Source organism: Aspergillus pseudotamarii, assembly GCF_009193445.1.
Source record: "Aspergillus pseudotamarii strain CBS 117625 unplaced genomic scaffold BDV38scaffold_142, whole genome shotgun sequence".
Classification (NCBI taxonomy): domain Eukaryota; kingdom Fungi; phylum Ascomycota; class Eurotiomycetes; order Eurotiales; family Aspergillaceae; genus Aspergillus; species Aspergillus pseudotamarii.
Window position 1 is genome coordinate 1 of NW_022475156.1, and position 21,861 is coordinate 21,861.

Consider the following 21,861-nt stretch of genomic DNA (forward strand, 5'->3'; position numbering starts at 1 on the left):
TTTTTTTCCCAGTACGCGATCTCTGCGTCATACTCTAGTACCCGTACACACACAGACATCTCTTCTTTCTCCACAAACAAGTCCTAAGTGTGATCGAAAAACGCTCAGCGCAGTGGCTTATCTCTTGTATGCGCCCAGATGTTTCCGCCTGGTACTCCGCATTAGCTTCATGCGCCACTGACGATCCTAATATCGACTTACCACCACGCGACAAAATCCGTAGTCCGGACATCAATTCCGAGGTCTTTGAGTCCCTTGGTCGATAGATGAGTATCGTAGGGTCTTTGTACTCCACCAGGCTCGTTCCCTTGCTTATTCCTGATCATCCTATCCAGGGGTAGCCCGAGTACCTCCGCGAACTTCTCGCAGATCTCATATTTGGTCATACGATCTTCCGAGCTGAATTGGAGAATATGAGGCTGCTCGGGCAACCGCGTGCGCTCCTTGATATACTTAATGACAATATCGCGACACACGCGCGCAACGTCTTCGGTGTTTGTGGGATACCGTTGGGCCCAGTCATCCATCTTCACGCTTGACTCGGGAGCCTGAGACTTCCACACCGCATCGATCAGACAATTGATGGCGCTCTCCGAGTTATTCTCTGAGGGACCGTACAAGACGGGCACCCGAAGGACGAGGCCGAGCCCGGTCTCCTTGGTCGCCTCCAGAACAGCAATCTCACCATCCCGCTTCAGCTGACCATAAAGGTTGGGAGGGTTCGTTTCCGCATCGGCCTCATATGGAGCTTCTCCTTCCTTACCAGGAAACACGTAGTCCGTAGAGATGTAAATGAGAAATGCGCCGCGAGACGAGGCTTCTTCGGCAAGGGTCCGCGTAGCCTCGACATTCACCCGGCGCGCTTTCTCGGGGTCTTGCTCACACGAATCGGGAGAACGATTGGCGGCGCCTAAAGACGTGCGTGTCAGTCTCCCCGTGAGAGATTTTACGATACTTGTTGAGCTTACAATGGATGATAATCTGAGGTCTGTGGCACATCCACGATTAGCTCTTTGTTTTTAGACATACGCCCCCCCGAGGCAATTGTTCATTCAGAGAGATGTCCTCACACCACATTTCCCCAATTCACTTACTTTGCTTCGTCCAGGATACGCTTCACGTCTTCCTTATCCTCCAAATCGGCTTTCAGGATGGTCGGTGGGTTGGCTCTCGAATAGCCTTGACCGACGACAAAGCACCCCGAGTGTTTGAAAGTGTTGAATACCTGCCGGCCGAGCAGGCCGGTAGCACCAGTAACAAGGACAACGCTTGACATTTTCTCAGGAGTTGACTCAATGGTGGTCATGACGGAAGGAGGTTTTGGCTGGAGGTGTTCGAGAATGTTTTGTGAATCTGCGGGGCACAATAGTAGTGACGTAACCTGAACCGCTTTCCGCTCTGTTTTAGTGAAAACAGAAGAGCTCGGTTATGGAGCCGGGATGTCTGATGACGATGTGGTAGTTGCTTTTTGTGTTTAGAATTATGACTGTTATGTATGTACAGCTATAGCTGGAGTACTACTTTCCCGATCAGGTGTCATCCCATTATGGGCGTAACGTGAGCTGGTCTTTATTTACACCTGGACTGGCTCTTTTCCTAATTCGGACATTGTTTGCCCAATGGCGGTTCTTGGCTCCAATTTTGGCTGAACCACCTCAAGCGATGATTCGTTTGCAATGCAAAGTACCTTTTTCTTGAATCAGCCGGGGTTTAATTCTTTCGAACAAGCTGAAACCCTTCCATGGATTAATACGAGGCTGCAATGTATCGAGTGACAAATCCTATGGACCACATCCTATAGAAGTTCCGATATTGGTAAGGTTCCAGAGTCTGGCTAGAACCAATTTTATTTTTATTTTTAATGGCAATTGGGAGGCTTGCCATTCAAACCGCAAATGTACGTACCGGTATACTCAGCTGACCCATGTGAACTATTAATGATTGTTTATACCAATCGCGTTTATACAAAGAGTCCTCTGTCCAAGACGTTTCCCACGTGTTCCAAGTAGATGAAGCATACTGTGCGCAGATTTGTACGTGGTTCATGTTGTAACTTAACGAGAAATATTTAAGATATATATAATCCAACGTTGTTAGTACAATATATTTGCCATTCCCCTCCCCACTTTTACACAAAAGGGTAATCAAAATAGAAATAAGAGATAAGAAAAAAAAAAAAAAAATGTAACGCAGTAAAATGAATTAATTTGTGAATAAGTATATAGACTAAATAAAACTTATACCATACATATTCTTTCCTCTTGCGTGCTAACCATTGAACCATAGCCGGAAAATTTTCTATGTTCGGTCGGGATGTCGAGTGCACTCCGGAGTCGGCGCCAACTCCGGTTCGGTCAGCTTTTTAGTCTTCCGTTGGCAGACAACCTTCAACATTTTTGTTTGCCAACCACCACACCATGTCGAGTGTCAGGAACGTTTCGGTCGCCCTACGGAGGGCTCGACTGCCCAGACCCCGCTGTTTCGTCCAGCCCATCGTCTCTCGTGCTCCCTCTCGCATCGCCACCCGCTCATTTAGCGTCACCGCCTCCGTGAATGCGACTAAGGAGATCAAGTACACCAGCGACGCCTATCCTAACCTCAAGCGTGACCCTAAATTTGCTGAGATTACGGCCGAGGATGTATCTTTTTTCAAGGAGCTTCTGGGCTCTCAGTCGGCCGTGATCGATGGTGTGACGACCGATGCTGTCGATGATATCGAACCGTTCAACAGCGACTGGATGCGCAAGTACCGCGGCCACACAAGACTGGTGCTGAAGCCTCAGAACAAGGAGGAGGTGAGCCAGGTGCTGAAATACTGTAATGACAAGAAATTGGCAGTGGTTCCCCAGGGTGGCAACACGGGATTGGTGGGAGGTTCCGTGCCCGTGTTCGATGAGATTGTCATCAACACATCGCGCATGAACAAGATCCGCTCCTTCGACGAGGGCTCGGGTGTTTTGGTTGCTGATGCGGGTGTGATCTTGGAGGTGGCAGATCAGTACCTAGCGGAGCGGGACCATCTGTTCCCTCTGGATCTGGGTGCTAAGGGTTCTTGCCATATTGGAGGTAATGCTGCTACGAACGCTGGTGGACTGCGTCTGCTTCGGTACGGTAGTCTTCATGGCAACATTCTCGGTGTTGAGGCGGTGTTGGCGGATGGTACTATCGTCAATTCTCTCTCGACTCTGCGTAAGAACAATACCGGTTATGACCTCAAGCAGCTGTTCATTGGCGCGGAGGGTACGATTGGTATCATCACTGGACTTTCCATCCTGTGTCCCCCCCGTCCCAAGGCGGTTAACGTGGCTTACTTTGGTGTTGAGAGCTACGAGAAAGTGCGTCAGGCGCACCAGGAGGCCAAGTCTTATCTCTCTGAGATTCTCTCCGCTTTCGAGCTCATGGACGGCCGTACCCAAAAGCTTGTCCACGAGTCCACTGGCAACAAGAATCCTCTGGATGGTGAATACCCCTTCTACTGTGTAGTAGAGACTAGCGGATCGAATGGTGAGCACGATATGGCTAAGCTCGAGGGCTTCTTGGAACACATCATGGGCGAGGGTATCGTCGCCGATGGTGTCTTGGCGCAGGATGAAACCCAGTTCCAGGGTATCTGGCGCTGGAGAGAAGGTATCACCGAGGCCCTGAGCCACCTGGGTGGCACTTACAAGTACGACGTCTCGATTCCTCTTCCTGAGCTGTACCAGCTCGTGGATGATTGCCGTGAACGTTTGACCAAGCTTGGATTCGTTGGAGACGATGACTCCTTCCCTGTCCGCGCTGTTGTTGGATATGGTCACATGGGTGATTCGAACCTGCACTTGAACATTTCGGTGCGGGAGTACAACAAGGAGGTCGAGAAGGCCATTGAGCCCTGGGTGTACGAGTGGATCCAGAAGCGCAACGGTAGTATCAGTGCTGAGCACGGACTTGGCGTTGCAAAGAAGGAATTCATTGGTTACAGCCAAGACGAGACCATGGTGAAGCTGATGAAGCAGTTGAAGGATTTGTACGATCCGGTAAGTAATTCCATCTTCGTTTTGTGTATGCAAAAACTAACACCTTTCTTAGAACGGTATTATGAACCCCTACAAGTACATTTAGATTACTATTAAAAGCAGCTGCGTTCTGTATTCATATGAGAAGTTATTATACCACAGAGTGTGAATTTATTGGGTTCAAGATTTATCGTATTTATTCCCGGATATCACGAAGGCGACATCCAAGTGCGACTTGGGCCGATAATGATCGTAGACCACATGCCCGTTTCTCACAGACTCAATATACTGGAAAATAAGAAAAAAGAATTCAAGCCTGTGCTGTTCACCAATATGTTCTTCTCTTTCCAGATTATCAACCTGAACACAATCATACTTCTATGAACATTCCAAATGGAGGTGTTTTCCAATACGACACGCTACATGATGGCGCCACTGGTTTTTTATTCAATAAAATCTCTTTGTAGAAACTGGGGATCTTTGCACAAGTTTGTCTATTTAAGGGGCCTCCTGCTTAGATGCTTGAGGTGACAACCCTTCAATCTTCTCTACTCCGCTATACTGGCTTTGATCCCTTCTACAATACAGAATGGATTATTTAACCTCCTGTACCATATGAGGGAGCTAGAAATGGAGGCTAAATACGAGATACAGAAAGATAATCGACAGACCCCCAAGCGGAGGTTGCATTGTCCTTGTCAGATATTTTTGTCTTCAACCTTCCACATCCACAAGGGCCCGCTTGATATTATATATACGTTGGTTAACCTACAAACTACGCTTCCATAACAAGAAGAAGGACATAGCGGTTGCTGCCTGACTCTCAAGGGAAGTGGTCAGTACTGTTGAAGAGCATGGCTTTGCTTTTATCGGCCCCGGGGAAGACATTGAAGAGAATAGCAATACACAGCGTGGTGAACAGAGGTGCAGCATGATAAGGAATAGGCTGATGAGGAGGAGCAGACTTGAACACGATTAGTACCACCTTTGCGACAGTGTCTTCATGTATCAACATCCAACAGGTTATGAGCCCGGGATGTTGTTCTTTAACCAACATATCATCAACAAATTGATTACAGACCATCGCCTGTCCTACTTCCAATTGAACTAGCACGGCCTAGCATTCGCCCATTCCTGATCTTCAAAGGCAATTCGATGAATTTGGGAGAAGGGCCTTATGTCACTATGAATCAAGGCCTTTTACCGATGTTGGGGCGCGACTGCAAGTCCCGTCCAGACCGCTTTCATTTACACTGTTAGCGAGGCAATCCTGACTTCGGCCCAGCACAGGGGAGATGCTTACAGACTCTGTCTATAAGCTTAAATCACGGTATCCTGGTGTATGTTATGGATGGTACTCTAAGCGACCCTGTTGATCCTGTCGATGTTGGTGAAGGTGCCGAGTCAATAAGCATTTTTGCTTGAGGATCTTACACCCTCCCCCGAAACAAGAGCTGCGCCGGGCTTCCTTGCTCAAGAAGAAGAAATGAACTAAGATCATACGGGTGGAAAGATCCACTTATCTGAGTATCTCGATAGCAGGGTTGATAATTAATAGGCGTTAAAATCAAATAATCTGGGATTTAGCTACAGCCGTACTCTTTCTGTGAAAAGTCATCCTACTGCAGTGTATACTACTAGTGATATAGAAGTTTGTACTAGTAATATAGTACTTTTCGGTGGTTAGTGAGACGATAATACGATTGGCCTATGGCCTCCGGGGATTTAATCCGCCGCAGCTGCAGCCTGAGGCCAGATGCGGGGCGTTATCTAATCGGTGCAGAACCTTGGGGTCCACTCGGTGCCTCAGGCGGCGGTTGCCATGCGCTACCGCCTGTTGTTTTCCGCGAACCATGGAAAAGTGCGGCAGCCGACCATTGGATGCGACGGGAGCAACCAATTTACTCTAATCTCGATTTCCCTCAGCTCTCCGCCCCCCCCTTCCCAAGGTCGATAATATCGACTTATTGAGCTCAACTCCAAGGTCTCGCCGGACACGGTTAGCTGGCTGGCTGTAAGGGTCGCTCATTGTCTCCAGGTATCCCTGGTTTTTGTATTTTTTCATTTTCCTTTTCTTTGTGGCCCCCTGAAGCGCCGACAAATCCGGAAACATGGCGGACGATATGGCGAGCCAGTACCAAATGATGGAGGAGTTGGGCAGTAAGCTGCAACCGTTCCAGGATGGCCTCAATGGGATTGGCTAATTGTTTCTGCGCTTTTAGGTGGCAGCTTTGGAATCGTTTACAAGGCCATTGAAAAGTCGACTGGAGAGATTGTTGCGATCAAACACGTAGGTCCACCGCGTGCAGGTTCCGCTTTGAAGAGTTTGACATTGATTTTGTTTGCTACTATTAGATCGATCTCGAGTCGAGCGAAGATGATATCCAGGAAATTCAGCAGGAGATCTCCGTCCTGGCGACGTGTGCGAGTCCCTTCGTGACTCAGTACAAGGCTAGTTTTCTCCGAGGACATAAACTGTGGATTGTGATGGAATATCTGGGTGGAGGTTCTTGTCTTGACCTGGTAATTTACGGTTCCATTGTCGGATACGGAAGGCTCTTTGCTAACGGAGATTAGCTGAAACCGGGCGTCTTCAATGAAGCGCACGTTGCCATTATCTGCCAGCAGCTGTTACAGGGCTTGGATTACTTACATAGCGAAGGAAAGATTCACCGCGATATCAAAGCTGCGAATGTGCTTCTCTCACATACCGGCAAAGTCAAATTGGCGGATTTTGGCGTGGCAGCACAGCTGATCAATATCAAATCGCAACGTAACACGTTCGTCGGAACCCCGTTTTGGATGGCGCCAGAGGTGATTCAGCAGTCTGGATACGATTACAAGGCAGACATTTGGTCCCTAGGAATTACGGCTATTGAGATGATTAACGGCGAGCCGCCACATGCCAGCACACATCCAATGAAAGTCCTCTTTCTGATCCCGAAGGAGCCGGCTCCCCGACTGGAAGGCGACCAATATAGCAACACATTCAAGGACTTTATTGCCCAATGTCTCACGAAGGATCCGGAGCGCCGACCAAGCGCGAAAGAGCTTTTACGACACAAATTCATCCGGAATGCGGGGAAGACCGAAGCGCTGCAAGAGCTGATTCACCGGAAACAGGATTGGGATGCTGGCAGGGGAGTGACGCGGAATGTCAAGTACTATGCTGAGTCTTTGTATGCGCATCTGATTTGGCTTACGCCCGGATATCTACTAACGTCGCCGTCTAGGAATACCATTACGCACTTGAAGGATGACGACGGCTGGGTCTTCGACACAGTCAAAGCGCCCACCATGAAGATTTCAGAGGATCCATACGTGGACGAAAATGACCCAGACTCCCAAGATTTCCTGTACGATGAAACATCGGAAATGATGAATGACATGCACATCTCCAGCCCTCCGCTCCCGCCTAAGCACGCTCCGAATAGCGCTCCGAATAGTGCGGTGAACACCGCCGTGAGACGAGCCCCGGCCCCGGAGCGCAGCCCTTCCACGCGGCGAAGCTATAGGAAGCGGCGCTCCAGTGGAATTAAGCAGCCCCTGGGCGTTGACTTGACTTTTGGCAACAGTCCATCGACCGTCCGGCAGTTCCGTCGGGTATCTGATAAGATCCCATCCGAGAATTCGTATAGCTCCCAATACTCCTTTGGACCCGACGAGAACAGTAGCCCAAAAACACTGTTCTCCGAGCCGAACAGCAAGGAAGCGCAACTCGGACGACGGGCATACAGCAAAGCTGTTGGCTTGTCCTGTCAGGAGGTTCTTGGGACCACTGGGGACCAGGAAAAGCGAGAGGCGATTTCTCGACTGGCAGAGGCCTGGAGTGATCTTGAAATGGTTGACCCCGAGGGATTGTACCACATTCTTAAGATAATGAACGAAAAACTTCAAGGGTAAGTTACGAGCTACTGCTCACCGTGACGGACGGAACCGGTGTTGGCTAACGGAGCTTTTGAAACAGTGATCCAAAGCTGTCAAGTCTTGTCCCACAGGCAGCTCCACCACCCGAATCCCCACAGAGACCACGCCTAGTTTTGGCACAAAACAACCCGCACCTAAAAAGCCATCGACGGCGGCAATCCACGGCAGTGGCTGAGCCCAGCTTGCAACCGGCGCAATTAGCCAACCTTCCGGGTCAACAAGTCCCCGGTATGGAGCACACCAAGCAGTTGTCGGATGTGCTCTACCAGCGGTGGTCCGAAGGGCTGCGCAATCGCTGGCCCGGGATGTAACTGCATTTAGCCCTGCAGGAACATTCTTTGCTTAATCTTTCAGGGGCTTTTCTTGATTCTTTCCTTCCGCTGTACAAAACAGGCGTTTACATATCCGGTGTTCTTATTCGGCCTGGTTTTCGGTACAATCTTAGTTTACGCTCGTTCTATATTGATCGCACAACTGGCCCCGCAAGGGCTTAATTCATTCTCTCGTGTTCTTTCCCTCGATTCTTGCAAGGGGTTAGCTGCAGGTCGATGATACCCCGAATTGAGAGCGGTGCATGTTAAACCATGCCGGCAGTCTTTCGTTCAGCAAGGACGGGGTGGGATGAACAATCTCGCAAGTGCGAACCGCGGCGCTGATTATCCTTTATTTCTCTTCTTGGTTTCCCATCAGATCACGGACCGGGTTTTGGAGTTTCGTATGTGTTGGGTTTCATTTCTGGTGAATCTTTTTTTTGAGGACTTGTGATTACTGGATTTTCTCTTCTTGTTTTGATACTTTTTTTTTTTTTTTTTTTTAACCCCTTTAACCATTCCAAGATGACCCCATGAGGGTTCTATGTGAAATACTATACCTCAGCATTGTTGTTGTTGAATTGTGTGTACGTAATTGGCCGTGCAAGTTGCGGATAGAAGCAATCGAAAGCGAAAATAAGGCAAGGACGAGAATCAGTGGAAAATCTAGACCGGCGGGTAATAACGACTTAGGTTGGGGTGGATACGGAGCCGTGCCGATTGATATCTCGTTGTAATGAGGAAGTGCAAATAGCAATGAATGTGGGTGGAATTTGATAGACATGGTGATTAAACTCGGTAAATTACTTGTCTCACCTACAAATTCCCTGCAGCTGTCAACCCCATGTGGCATCCCATACTGTCATTCATTAAACATACCGGGGAAGGGAAAGCAAATCTTGCATACCGGAGAATGGAGAAATTGACAATACGGTAAGGACGGAGAATCCTCACTGAGGACAGGACGCAGTACAGTACTATATTTAATGCCACGATGAAACGGCCAATCACTCGGCGGTGACGGCGATCAATTTCCCCCCTGAACAAGCTGGACACGGAAGGGATGCGCGTTCGACCCGCCTCATGGGCAAAGAGAATTGCTCTTGCAACTCGGGGCTCAGGAGACAAAAAAACACCTTCCTTTCGTTGACACTAATTCTAATTTTACTTTTACTTAGTCACTTGGCCAGACCTTTTAATTCCTGCAGTTGAACTTTGTGTCCCTTTCCTCTTGCTTTTATTTTTCCTACCCTCGTCAGTTGCATTTCGTGCCGGCGGATTATTGTTAGTTTGTTTCTCGCTCTCTCTTCCACTCTTTTTGGAACGATTTGGTTTTTTGTTTTATTGTCTCTTTTTTTTGGGTGAACCCAACCCATTACGATTCCTTTGGTTTTGTTATTCTTCTTGGACTTGTATATTTATTATTATTATTTTTCATACCACAGTCTCTACTGCTGTTTATGTCATGATCTTGTCTTTTCCCCGGTTCTTCCACACACTCCCTGAACCCCGACTGTAATCCAACGTCATGGGAGATATCACGGGAGCCGAGTCACCTGCGTCGGGAGCATCCCAACCATTGTTACGCTCCTCGTTGGACCATCATTCCAATCCCATGTCCGCTAGCGATCTTACCGAGGAACAGCTCGAGCAGCAACGTCAACTCCGCCAGCAGAAACGTGCCTCTCTCCCCGCCCGTCCCCATGGGGCAGCACGGCATAAGAAGCGCTTGACCCTGAACTTTCCCATCAACGTACCTCCCCTGACTACGGCCCTGGATTCAAACGTGGTTGAGCCCAGTTCCATGACGCCTGTGACTCGCCCCTCGACTCGACACTCTCATATCCCCGCCGTCGGCACCCCTGTAACCTTCGACGACCACGATGACGGGTCCGGTCTCCTGACCGCCATTGCCTCGCAGGAACGGAAAGTGCTGGAGCTCCGCGAGGAGCTTCAACGGGCTGAAGCAGAGCTGGACTCGTTGAAAAGACAATGGGAGGCATCAGAAAAGACCAAGAAACGCATCGATATCAGCCATCGTGCTGAACCGCTGATCCCTCTGCGATCCCCCGACCGGCCCGGCGCCGACGAGACGATCCTTCACAGCAGGGAACACAGCGTGACGAGCTCGGAGAGCCCATCGGTCGCACAACCACGATTCAGCCGGGAGCTGGAGCGCCGTCACAGTGTGCGCGCTGCGGCGGCCAAGGGTACCAAACTCTCTGCGAATGGACGACGGGTGTTCCAAGGTTCCCATACGCGGACCTTGTCCTTGCTCTCGCCTACTGTGGGCCCTGTCCCCAATCTGCCAGGTTCAGAGTTAGGAAGTGGCCAGCCCGACCAGGATCGCATGGGCCGTTCTCCACGAGCTGCGACCCTGCCGTCGGCTGAGCGTAGCCCGATGGTTCTAAGCTCGAATGAAGATATGATCGCGCAGTGGCGGAAAACGATGCCTCCCCCGTCGCGGGAGGCGCTGATGCGCACGGGCAAACAGATGGCATCCGATCTGCGCGAGGGTCTTTGGACCTTCTTGGAAGATATCCGACAGGCGACCGTAGGGGAGGAAGGAATCAACGCCACCGAATCGAGAGCGGTGCCGTCCCGGAGCTCGACGTCGCGCAGCCGAGACCGGTTGTCGACGCAAGGAGGCATGTCCTCGCGATCCGACTCCTCGTCACGGAGTAAAGGTGCAGGAGCGAAATTATCTGGTAAAGACTCTAAATCGACGGATATAGACTCGTCGTTCTGGAGTGAATTCGGCATTGATACAAGTGGGCAGAAGTCCCCGAACGCTCACAGAGCCTCCACTACCCCAAGCGGGCCGAACGCGCAAAACGAGTCCAATCGTCTCGACATTGAGGACAACTGGGACGACTGGGATACTCCCCAACCGAAGAAAATGCATACCCCCTCCTCGAGTCAGTCTACGTGGGAATCGAAGCAAGACCAGTCTCCGATGACTCCTAGTAGTCCCCGCACAAGTACTAGGTGAGTTGTCTCTGTTCTGTCTTCTTCCCCGCTGCCTTCTGCTGCAATCCGGCCAGTGTGGTTGTGCGACAATGCATGCGCTTACCACGATTAGCTTTGGCGACTGGCGCCCACTCCACGACTCGTTTGTCCCAGATCCCAGCGTGTCAGATGGCATCCCCTGGCCTGCCATGGCCGACATGCCGTCCCCGAAGTTGCCGCGCACGGCAACCAACCTCATGGCCGAATGGGAGCGCAGTCTGTCGCCCGCGTTGGACTCCCCCACCTTCAAGAAAGACTAAGTCAGCCACTTTCTTCTTTTGATTCTTCCCTTCTGGGCCTTCCACTCCATTCCGGGATGCTACTGTACATATGGACATGAACATGCACGATCTAGCCTAGTTTTGGCGTGACTGATATATTAGATCTTGAGCATGAGACAATACGGATAACGCAAGGTTATGATTGATCCCAATGCCTTTTACGACCAGCGTTCTGTTACTGACGTTCCTTTCATTTTTCATTCTTGTCTCTCTTTCACTACTGTTGGTTGCTTTCTTGTACAACTTGTTTGACGAACAGAAGGAACATTTGATATAAATATATGTCAAGAAAGTAGAAAATATGACAATACTCTACAAATCTCTTATTGGTAAATTTTGACAGAGCACGTTCCATGGATGCAAAAGTAGAAAACCATGAATCAATGGACGAGTGATACCAATGGTAGTACACGATGCTAATCACGTGACTATATTGCACCAAGGGTCCTTTTCGACCGCCGTAAATAAATTTGCGAGTCGCCATCTCATCTCCGCAAAAAAGTCCGGGGATCGCATTCTCACCTCCAGTCCTCCTCGAGCTTTGCACTCCTTTTTCAGCTCTAATAACCTTTACCTTTCTCCCGCAGGAGACATTCAACGGTCGTACCACCACTTGATCGACACAATCTCCCACCCCACCTAGAAATCCTCCCCGGACCAAACACAACAACACAACTTCAAAATGAACATCCCAGGAATGACTCCCGGCATGGCCCCCGCAGGCGCAACCGCAGGAGCCGGACTCCCCGGTGCCGGTGCCGGAATGCAGGGTATGAGCGAGCAGGAACAGGCAATGGTGAAAGCGGTTAGTCAATCCACTCCGGAGTCCGAGTCAAGCACCTGGACGCGCGGAAACGATAACGTTGCGAGAGGGAAGGACAGAATATGCTAACGAGAACAGATGCATGCCGCCATGGAATCGTGTCCCGTGAAGACTGTGATCTCCGGTACGATGGGATTCGGTCTTGGTGGTGTGTTTGGATTGTTTATGGCTAGTGTATGTTTCACCACTACTCCAGTGCCCCCGATTTCCACAATGGAATACTAATGTCATACGAAATAGATGTCCTACGACTCAACCTTCACTCCTCAAGGAAAAGCCATCATGGACCTCCCCTGGCGTGAACAAGTCCGCCGCGGTTTCAAAGACATGGGCTCCCGCTCCTGGTCCTCGGCCAAGAACTTCGGTATTGTGGGTGCCTTGTACTCGGGCACGGAATGCTGCGTTGAGGGACTGCGCGCGAAGAACGATCTCTCGAACAGTGTGATCTCGGGCTGTATCACGGGTGGTATTCTCGGTGCGAAGGCGGGTCCTCAGGCTGCCGCGGCTGGTTGTGCGGGTTTCGCGGCGTTTAGTGCGGCGATTGATGCTTATATGAGGATGCCGAGTGAGGAGTGAGTGAGTGTGTTTGTGTGTGCGTATAGAGTTGACGTAATTCTGGGTGGGCGTTTTTGTTTGGGATAGAGCGGCATTTTGTGGGCGTTTGGGGTTACTTCTTTTGCTCTTGGGGTGGGACTCACTGCTCTCATGGGTTGGGGGTTTTGTATTATGGGACTCACTGCTCCGATTGTATTATAGTGTATATGAGGTTAGAATTGTATAGACTATCTACGCTTTAGTATTTATGGGTTTATGGGGTGGGATGCGGGTTGTATTGTAGTTGAGCTTTAGTGAAGATATAGGGCTTGAGTATATTCTCTTGTACATTGCAAATCTTGATTCGAAAAGATACCGGAGGGGGGAGTTTGATACAGTTCTACGTAGTAACTTATAACTAGAATATTGTGATTCCAAGTCACAGACCACCTAATCGCTCAGGCAAAGGGCTTATAATTAACTGCTTTTCTAGTAGTTCCTCAACTAGGAGTATGGTGTCATACCCAGGGTAGTTCTGCTTCACACCAGAAACCAAACCCAAATATATAAATTACTTTAGAAAGTAGATATTGAGAGCAAACTCAGGAAGTATACTTAAATCCCCTTTTTGGAAGTCAAGTAATACGTCTAAAATTACTATAAGACAGGAAAAATCGTCCAAACAACCGTAATAGAACGTGTTCCTCAGTCAATACTCTACTTGATAATTATAGAGACGGTTGCGTTTTAACGATTTGTTTTACTGGGTAAGTCTGCGGACACTACTCCGTACCTCACTATCCTTAGATGATGAAACCCTCATTTGCTATGTAGCCGATTTATGAAAGGCCTAGAGAAGTTATGCAAATGTGAGTATGTGAAGTGAAGATCGTTATCACGGGTGATTGTGGCACAGCCCTCTTGAGGGTTGAGGGTCCTTCTGATATCTTCAAGAGGTGGCTGGCTTCTTCTAGATGATGGAGTGAATACTAATATCTACACAAATCTGTTAGGATGCGACTCCTTTACCCCCAAGCGCATAGCTTAATAGAATTCACCGTCCTAACGACTAACAAATGTCCCTGTTGAGAGTTCATCGAATAGCCTCGGAAAACCCGCCCTGAACCCGTACCGGGGCGGGGTCAAGGAGGCTAAAAGCTGGCGATCACCTCTTCCCGAGTGGCTATGGCAACATTGATAGCCTGGGAGATGTACGAGCATAGTATGGATGGGATTGGCTCGCCGCTAGAGCGACCCCTGATTCTGCAAGACGAAGAATTTAATTATCCCGGAGGTTCGGCAAGTTATGCTCGGTTGCAAAATGCTGTACTGGATGTCACAATCCAAATTGCGCAATAAAATTAGCTGACGACAGTGCTTCTTAGCGTGTAGTATATAAGCAGACGCTTCAGCTGCTTTGGGACGTCGTGATGCCTTGACTCTCGATCACAGCTCACGTCTTTGACATTAACCCGGGACATCATGAGACTCTTTCCTGTCTCGCAAGGACTGGCTATCGTTGCGGTTGTAGTGACCAGCACAGCCTGGAGTGTAAGAGCATTAGCCGAAGCAACAACCGGGAACCCTCTAGCTACGTCCGACCAGCAGGAGCTGGATGCTCTTGCAATCCAGATCTATCAAGATTACCCGTTCACTGTCCTCAAGGGTGAGGCAAAGGTGGCCTACCAAACAGCTCATGGAATTCCAATTAGTGAGGAGGCGGCCTCTAGTCTCGATGCAGCCATTGAGGAATTAGTCTTCAGCGCCGTTCAGAAGGCTGTGAACAACGATCCCTACCATCCGAAGGTCTACTGGGTTGATTCGGGTCCGCGTAGTTGGTTCGGACTGGATGTTCCCGGCGGACGATATTCTTACGATAATCCCGACTGTATCTACCGCACCATTCCAATCGACAACGATGTCGATTATGTGGTGACAGGCTACCGCCACTCAGTCGGTCCCACCGATGTGAGCTTCTCATTGATTAGCGACCCCAATTCCCAGAACACCGTGGCCTACTTGGCCGGCAGCGATTTGATAGTGGACAGTGATGGCTCGTATACCATCACCATCAACAGCTCCGCTGCCGATGGCCAGACAAATCACATCCAATCTACTTCCTCCGCCGTGCAACTTCTGATCCGCAACAACCTCGGGGATTGGAACTCCGAAACGCCAGACAACATCACGGTTCACGCTGTGAGCAACACCACCGGCCATGGCGCCGTCACCAGCGCGAAGATTATCCGCGATGCGATATGGAACCTGCAGGAATCTATTGTGGATTACGGCGTCGGAGCACTCGGGCTCAAGACGATGACGAACACCGTGAACACCCTCAAAGCCCCGAGTCAGTCCAGCTCCCTCGGTACTCTGACCAGCCAGGCGAGCTCCTTTGGCCATTTCCACCTCACCGCGGAGGAAGCCCTCGTGGCCACCCTCACCTCTGGCGAGGCGGATTACTTTGTCTTTCCAGTGACAAACCCTTGGATGGTCACTGTGGATCCCGGGAGTAGCCTGGTTAGTCTGAATAGCAACCAGGCCGTCGCTAACGCCAATGGGACGTACACATTTGTCGTATCCCTGGATGATCCTGGTGTCCATAATTGGGTTAACACTACCGGACTCCATGAGGGTACTATCATGGTGCGCTGGCAAGGGCTGGACACCGCTACATCGTCTGCGGACTCCCTTTCCATTGATGTCCAGGTGGTGGCACTGTCTGATCTAGCCTCAGTCCTTCCAGAAGGGACCCAGTATGTCACGGCCGAGGAACGCGCAGTGCAGCTCAACAAGCGCACTCTAGCTTATTCCCAGCGAGTCGAGTATTGAGATGATGCGCCGACTCTCGTTTTGTATCACTGTTTCCCGCCTTCGTTCAAGACGGGGGTGTTCGCTGCGACCACCTCAGGATACTTGCTGCCTTAGAAACTAGAACGTATTCAAAACTTAATATGATCCTAAGTTATTCAACGCTTCGCCGTTCCCATGGAGATTAGATGACGTATTGAGTGACAACTCACGGTGTACTCACCGGGCAAGACTGATTTTGGGTTCGCTGAACCAATGATTTCAATCCACGCATGGATCGAAACAACATCGGAAAAATACCCCGCGGTCGATCGCCCCACCCGTTGCAGTTTATTGGCACAAAACCCACACCAGCTCTCAGTCAACAGCTGATCGTGTGATGTGATAGTGACACCTGAGGCCACACCCGGCGGGGTAGTCCATTCGTCGATGTCATCATTTCGCTACTATATAAAGACGACATTATTCCATATCCTTCACTTTTGAACCCGGCTACACAACACGAAGATCACCAATCGTTCGATTGATCAGTTCAACCTGCCCCAAGATGTCGGTCACAGCTATTACCTCGTAAGTACCGTCACGCTCCCTTCTTTCCCCGCATCTCCCCCGCATCATGAGCTATGGTGATAAAGACTGATGACGATACTATGGCAGGGTGCCACAATACAAGGAGATCACCGGCGGAGTAACACCAGTTGCAGTTTTCTTCTCCTCCGAACGAGTTCAATCTTGCAAACCGATTGCCCAACTCCTCGAGGATAGGACCAAGGGGTTTTCATCCCAATTCTACAAGGTGGACATCGATGCGCAAGACAAGATTGCCAAGGAAGCGGGCATAGGCATCCGAGACGTGCCAACCATCGCCATCTATCGTTACAACCAAAAGCTCGGCGAATGTACCGGGCCCGACCCTCAGAATGTGGATAGAGCTATCACCTCCGTAACGTCATCCTAAAGCATCGTGAGAGAGAGAGAGAGAGAGAGAGAGAGAGAGATGGTATTGTCTCTTGATATGTGATGGTTGCTTTGATGGAGTAGGCGAGGACAATCTGAATGTATTTAATTATAGATCAAATTATCGGATATCTGACTGCGACTCTGGCGGTCGTATGAGGGGCTTCGCTTGTAGGGCTTTTACATCTGCGAGAAGGCCAACATCTCGAGTACTGATTGGCTTGATTGCGAGATCTACAGCACTAGAATGAAAGGTTCCGTGGTATTGCACCTACTATAAAGCCTAAATCTTGTCAGTGCTAGAAATATCCTCCTGGCTTCGTTGAAGAACTCCGTCTCATGGCAAGAGTAATGGCGTAGTCTATCCTAGTGGCAGGGCCTTTATGTATTAAGATTGAGCTATCTTAGCAACTTTTGGATAGAATGCTAACGATCATACCGTGTTATGGTTCCCATGCTCTCTGGTTGTCAGGTTATATTCGCAGGGCTTTTTGCTGGGTTCATCGGGTTAGGTCCTTGGCTGTAGTAGAAGGTTTCCAAAAGAATGTCACATAGAGTATAGAAGGTCGTATGGATAAAGCCACTTCTTTGCCTTTTTGCTTGTCTGATAAGAGGAATATGAATTCCTACTGTTGGCGTTTGGCTTTGATCATGAACACGGCTTGTTTCAGCCCTAAAGCCATGGGGAGTCTACCTATCAAATGGTATGATCAAAGTTAAGAATGTATTTCGCTGATGATCAAGGCTTTCTCTCGATCTCCGTTTTCCAAGTTCAACGATTAGCAGCGCTTTCGATGCAAAAGAGCGTCCGGATACCCGAATTTGGATTTTCAGACAGGGCAGCCTGACGCATGTACATCCTTTCTATTTCACTACGGCAAGTCCTCGAAAGATGGGAATGATCATAACAAAGGTAAGTGCTCAAAGTGAAGTAAAGACCGGGGCTGACATCGTCTTGCATCGGATGTACGGATCCTCACCTCCAGGACCTAAAGTCTATGATTATTCTTTGGAAGTCGAATGATCGAATAGACCATAAAGTCTCGAGTAATGACAGATGCATGCCCAACTTCCGACTCACCAGAAGGAACCTGTGGCAAACCCTAAGTTGAATTTATGACTCAGTCAAGAGGAGAAGCCTCACCATTGTGGCTTCTAGCCAAAGAAAAGCACAAATATACATATCTAATCAACAGGCTAATGTGGATCCTGGCCGCTAAATATTAATACCTCCCCCGTTATGGTTGCATCGTCTAACTACCCTGCAGCTCGGCGCTTCATCCCCACATCAAATAAGCACTAGTTAGATTTGGAGGCCAATTCCCCAAAGCGTCGTTCAAATTCGCAGTCGGATTGTCGCAGCCGACTACATAGGGTATCCACTCTTATTTTATCACCTCGGTAATAACTCCATATATAACCAACTGCCATCACTTTAGGTCATATGTTGACATAAAACCTGCTCCAGCCGCTGCGAACCTGATCTCGCTTTTCTCTATTCCTTCGTCTTCTAGGCATATAAGAAGGCTTCATCGCCACCTCTTTCGGAACGAGATCAAGTCCTTTTCTCCTCCTGATCTGAGGACTTCGCCAGTTTATCTAGACTGATGTTTGTCCTTGCCGGATAGCGAACTTTCAAATCCCCCAGAACAAAGCCGATAAGCTAGTGCCAACGGAAGCAATGGCAACAAAGGAACAGAGAATCGAGGCCGCAGTTGCGGCAGGCGAGATTCCCGGTGTGATCTTGCTTGCTACTGATAGAGCCGGTAAGCTGGTAAAGAGGGTGACCCATCAATCTATATTAACCCCTGAGCAGACAAGTTCCACTACGGAAAGGCTATTGGTAATGCATCCTTGAAACCAGGCGCTGAGCGACCTATGACACTCGACACGACACTCACTATAGCCTCGTACACGAAGATTATTACTACCGTCGCCGTGCTGCAATGCGTCGAACGAGGTCAGTTTGGCCTGGACGACGATGTCTCCACTGTGCTTGGTGAACTTCAAAACCTCAAAGTTCTCAAGGGATTTGAAGAGGGTACTGAGAATCCAATTTTGGTACCAGCCAAGAATATAATCACATTACGGTAACTTTCTCATCTCCTATCTACATATCATGTCCTCATACCAGCATCAACGTGAATATTAACTTATTACACAGACACCTCTTGACACATTCATCCGGTATCGCGTACGACTTCGCCAATCCTGATATGATACGTTGGCGTGCGTCGACAGGTCACACCCCCGACATAGGTGAAAGCACGCCTCTACTGCAGCGCGCCAACCTGCCCCTCCTTTTTGAGCCCGGCGAGGGCTTCGTGTACGGCTACTCACTCGACTGGGCCGGGATCCTCGTTGCACGCCTCAACAATGTCTCCCTGGAGGACTACATCCAGAAGAACATTTGCGAGCCACTAGCCATCACGGACTTGACTTTCCACCTCGAAAAGAACGACGAGGTTCGCGCCAAACTAGCCGATTTTAATTTCCGAATGGGTGGCATGACCCAATTCGCGACTCCGGCAGACCCAAGTGGTCAACTCACCTGGATACCAGGGCGCGTGTGGCCGGACCCCGTTGTCGAGGATTACGGTGGATGGGGCGCATTCACTAGCGGACCGTCATTTTTGAAGGTCCTTGTCTCCCTACTACGTAACGATGGGAAGCTTCTCCGTCCCGAGACCGTTGATGATATGTTTACGGATCAGTTATCTGCCGCTTCGAAGGAGATGTTGAATGCGACACTCTCCATCCCGGAGGTGAACAATTATCTCGGTGGGACACCGCTAGGACTGCAGAAGACCTGGGGACTAGGGGGGTTGGTCGTCCTGGAAGATCATACAACCGGCCAGAAGGCTGGTAGTCTTCGGTGGGCTGGCTTGCCGAATCTGTTCTGGTGGATTGATCGCGAGGTTGGGCTGTGTGGTCTGTATGCGAGTCAGCTGCTGCCGACTGGGGATCCGAAGAGCATGGAGTGGTCAACTGTGTTTATCCAGGATATGTACGAGAGAGTGGAGAGATTTCACGCCAAAGTGTGAATTGGTACCTAAGCTCTGTCAACTCTTTAGTTTACTAGCTGCAGGTCTCGCGGCCGGGTTCAACGGGACAGTGGGTGACTTGCTGGCCCAACACTGTGTAAGATTTACTTGAGGTCCATATTGGACAAGAGCATCGTGCCACAGTGATATATAGACGGGAACATGTGAGGGCCAAATGAAGTTCTATCATAGGAATCATCCTCTTGAGGTTGACACTACGCCAACCACGTGGATACTAACACAAACTACAAGATGTGTTGGCGCCTAGGCAGCGCAACACAGGTTGCCTAACGGATTGGCCAATTCCTTTGTTGTATCTTGGGAGACAGTTTCTTGTAATAGTTTGAGATCTTCAGACAACAACTAAGCATCTCCAGATGATTTCTCCCAACGCCTAGACCCTAGCCAAGCCTTTCATATAATCTCCAAAACGACATACCAATATAAACCATCACAAATCCACCGAATGGAAGCCACCAACGAAGCCATCGACGAGCAGGTCCTCCTACAAATAAGCGACCGTCAATTCATAACATCAAAATCGACTCTCTCGCAAAAAAGCACATTTTTCGAAACCCTCTTCTCCAACCGATGGAACAACCAGCGTCCAGATGGCTCCTACTTCGTTGACGCAGATCCTAACCTCTTCGAACATATCCTTCGCTACTGTCGCCGCGGAATCTTCCCCCTCTTCTACGATCGAGCCTGCGGACACAACTACAGCCTGTATCTGCAGCTCCTCCAGGAAGCTAGGTACTTCGGTATTGACAGTCTTCGAGAGTGGCTAGAGGAAGAGAAGTACCTCCAGGCTGTGAAGATTGTGCGGTCAGTGAAGTCGCTGAAAGCTCCTCAGAGTCAGATTCGCGAGGCTCGTTTGGCGAATATGGAACAGGAATACTTCCCGCACTGGGGTACTCGTAAGGTGTTTGTTTGTCCCCGGGGAGTTGGGCAGCATAGGGGGAATCCGGGACTCTGTGGGAAGAAATGTGTGAAGGTACAGGGTGACGAGGAAGTGATTTTTGAGGATGAATCTGTCTTGATTGGACTGGTGGTTGTGGAGAATAAGGTGGTTTTTGATATGCAGCAGTGCTTTCCGGTTCCGCAGTGAGAGTGAATATGGGTTCATGTTTAGGAGTTCGACCTTGTGGTAATGGTAGTGGCGGAGATCAGTAGGCTCAAGGCTTCTGACCGGCTTTCCGGATGGATTGGCGAGGCCACTCTGGGATATGACCAGGTCTAGTTTGTTTGATATCAGCCACTTTTGTTCGAGACGAATAACGAACGTCCCAACACAGCTTAAGCCCATTCAATGCTTCATTACAACTACAACTATTCACATCCATACATGCAAACAACAGAACCCCCCCCCCCCCTCTCCAACCCCCAAAAGTAGAATTATCCCCCTATTCCTCCCCAAGCGGCTCATAAACCTCATTCCTCGCATCCATCCACTCCCGTATCGGTTCCCACCTCCGACACGTATGCGTCTGCCCTACGCCCAAGAATACCGGCACCCCTTTCCACCCATACATCGGCACGGGCGACAGATCCGCATGACAAGTCACCGACTGCACAACCTGGTCCAGACAATGGTGGAGATGCACCTGGCCCCAGTCATCCGGGATATGGGACGAATTCTTCAGAAAGCTGTCGTGGTGTTCGAGGTGAGCAGCGTAGTAATCTTTATCTAGGTACATGCGGATGTAGTTTAGGCAGTGGAGGGAGTGGAAGACGTCCAGTCTGTTATTTCTCATGGTTAGTAGGTGTCCGGGCTTTATAGTTATGGTTGGAGATGTATGGGCTTGGCTTACTCGAAGTGGTAGTGACCTGTGTCTGGAAACTTTTTGATATTGGGTTTGTATGGTGCTGCTTCTTGGTCTGTTATTGCGGGGAATTCTCCTATTCAATTATGGACATGTTAGGATGTGAACTGATGGCTATATTTAGTTATATAGAAAAAGGAACAAGTACCTCGAAGCAACTCAGCCCACGCAGCATCTATCTCAGGACTGGGCGGACCCGCATATTGTGGTTTTGTAGGATCTACGTCTCGTTCTATCATCTGTGTTTCCTCATTGTAATAGAATTTTCCCGTGAAAGTACGTTCTTCATAGGAGACGAATGGTTGCACGTCTGGGAAGTCGGTTCTATACGCCCCATGAGTTGCTG

The 21,861-nt window shown here is 49.5% G+C and overlaps 9 protein-coding genes across 9 annotated transcripts; 7 read left to right on the forward strand and 2 right to left on the reverse strand.

Moving 5' to 3' along the window:
- BDV38DRAFT_266086 (dTDP-4-dehydrorhamnose reductase family protein) lies at positions 1–1,536 on the reverse strand. The gene is made up of 4 exons (XM_032056417.1): positions 1,095–1,536; positions 969–988; positions 202–910; positions 1–148 (listed from the first exon to the last, which is right to left on the reverse strand). Exons 1-4 carry the CDS (start codon positions 1,304–1,306, stop codon positions 118–120), a joined length of 972 nt encoding a protein of 323 aa, XP_031906901.1. The 5' UTR covers positions 1,307–1,536; the 3' UTR covers positions 1–117.
- An 881-nt stretch (positions 1,537–2,417) lies between these two features.
- On the forward strand, positions 2,418–8,233 carry BDV38DRAFT_276448 (uncharacterized protein; the record flags this gene model as incomplete). Its single annotated transcript, XM_032058219.1, has 9 exons — positions 2,418–2,795; positions 2,829–4,016; positions 5,645–5,646; positions 6,088–6,155; positions 6,218–6,285; positions 6,351–6,518; positions 6,621–7,174; positions 7,229–7,894; positions 7,963–8,233. 9 exons carry the CDS (start codon positions 2,418–2,420, stop codon positions 8,231–8,233), a joined length of 3,363 nt encoding a protein of 1,120 aa, XP_031906902.1.
- A 1,075-nt stretch (positions 8,234–9,308) lies between these two features.
- On the forward strand, positions 9,309–11,844 carry BDV38DRAFT_266092 (DUF4048 domain-containing protein). The gene is made up of 2 exons (XM_032056418.1): positions 9,309–11,221; positions 11,316–11,844. The coding sequence occupies exons 1-2, from the start codon at positions 9,762–9,764 to the stop codon at positions 11,500–11,502; spliced, it is 1,647 nt and encodes a 548-aa protein (XP_031906903.1). The 5' UTR covers positions 9,309–9,761; the 3' UTR covers positions 11,503–11,844.
- A 461-nt stretch (positions 11,845–12,305) lies between these two features.
- Positions 12,306–13,209, forward strand: BDV38DRAFT_266095 (translocation channel protein TIM22). Its single transcript, XM_032056419.1, has 2 exons — positions 12,306–12,520; positions 12,587–13,209. Exons 1-2 carry the CDS (start codon positions 12,425–12,427, stop codon positions 12,920–12,922), a joined length of 432 nt encoding a protein of 143 aa, XP_031906904.1. The 5' UTR covers positions 12,306–12,424; the 3' UTR covers positions 12,923–13,209.
- A 525-nt stretch (positions 13,210–13,734) lies between these two features.
- On the forward strand, positions 13,735–15,792 carry BDV38DRAFT_291188 (uncharacterized protein). The gene has a single exon (XM_032061680.1). The coding sequence runs from the start codon at positions 14,363–14,365 to the stop codon at positions 15,710–15,712; it is 1,350 nt and encodes a 449-aa protein (XP_031906905.1). The 5' UTR covers positions 13,735–14,362; the 3' UTR covers positions 15,713–15,792.
- A 395-nt stretch (positions 15,793–16,187) lies between these two features.
- On the forward strand, positions 16,188–16,694 carry BDV38DRAFT_266097 (thioredoxin family protein). Its single transcript, XM_032056420.1, has 2 exons — positions 16,188–16,261; positions 16,349–16,694. Exons 1-2 carry the CDS (start codon positions 16,239–16,241, stop codon positions 16,647–16,649), a joined length of 324 nt encoding a protein of 107 aa, XP_031906906.1. The 5' UTR covers positions 16,188–16,238; the 3' UTR covers positions 16,650–16,694.
- Positions 16,695–18,329: 1,635 nt separating this feature from the next.
- Positions 18,330–19,692, forward strand: BDV38DRAFT_289262 (serine hydrolase domain-containing protein; the record flags this gene model as incomplete). Its single annotated transcript, XM_032061207.1, has 3 exons — positions 18,330–18,414; positions 18,465–18,738; positions 18,813–19,692. 3 exons carry the CDS (start codon positions 18,330–18,332, stop codon positions 19,690–19,692), a joined length of 1,239 nt encoding a protein of 412 aa, XP_031906907.1.
- Positions 19,693–20,008: 316 nt separating this feature from the next.
- On the forward strand, positions 20,009–20,834 carry BDV38DRAFT_42716 (BTB/POZ domain-containing protein). Its single transcript, XM_032063328.1, has one exon. It carries the CDS (start codon positions 20,159–20,161, stop codon positions 20,798–20,800), a length of 642 nt encoding a protein of 213 aa, XP_031906908.1. The 5' UTR covers positions 20,009–20,158; the 3' UTR covers positions 20,801–20,834.
- Positions 20,835–21,065: 231 nt separating this feature from the next.
- Positions 21,066–21,457, reverse strand: BDV38DRAFT_266100 (uncharacterized protein). The gene has a single exon (XM_032056421.1). The coding sequence runs from the start codon at positions 21,444–21,446 to the stop codon at positions 21,096–21,098; it is 351 nt and encodes a 116-aa protein (XP_031906909.1). The 5' UTR covers positions 21,447–21,457; the 3' UTR covers positions 21,066–21,095.
- Between the last annotated feature and the right edge of the window lie 404 nt (positions 21,458–21,861).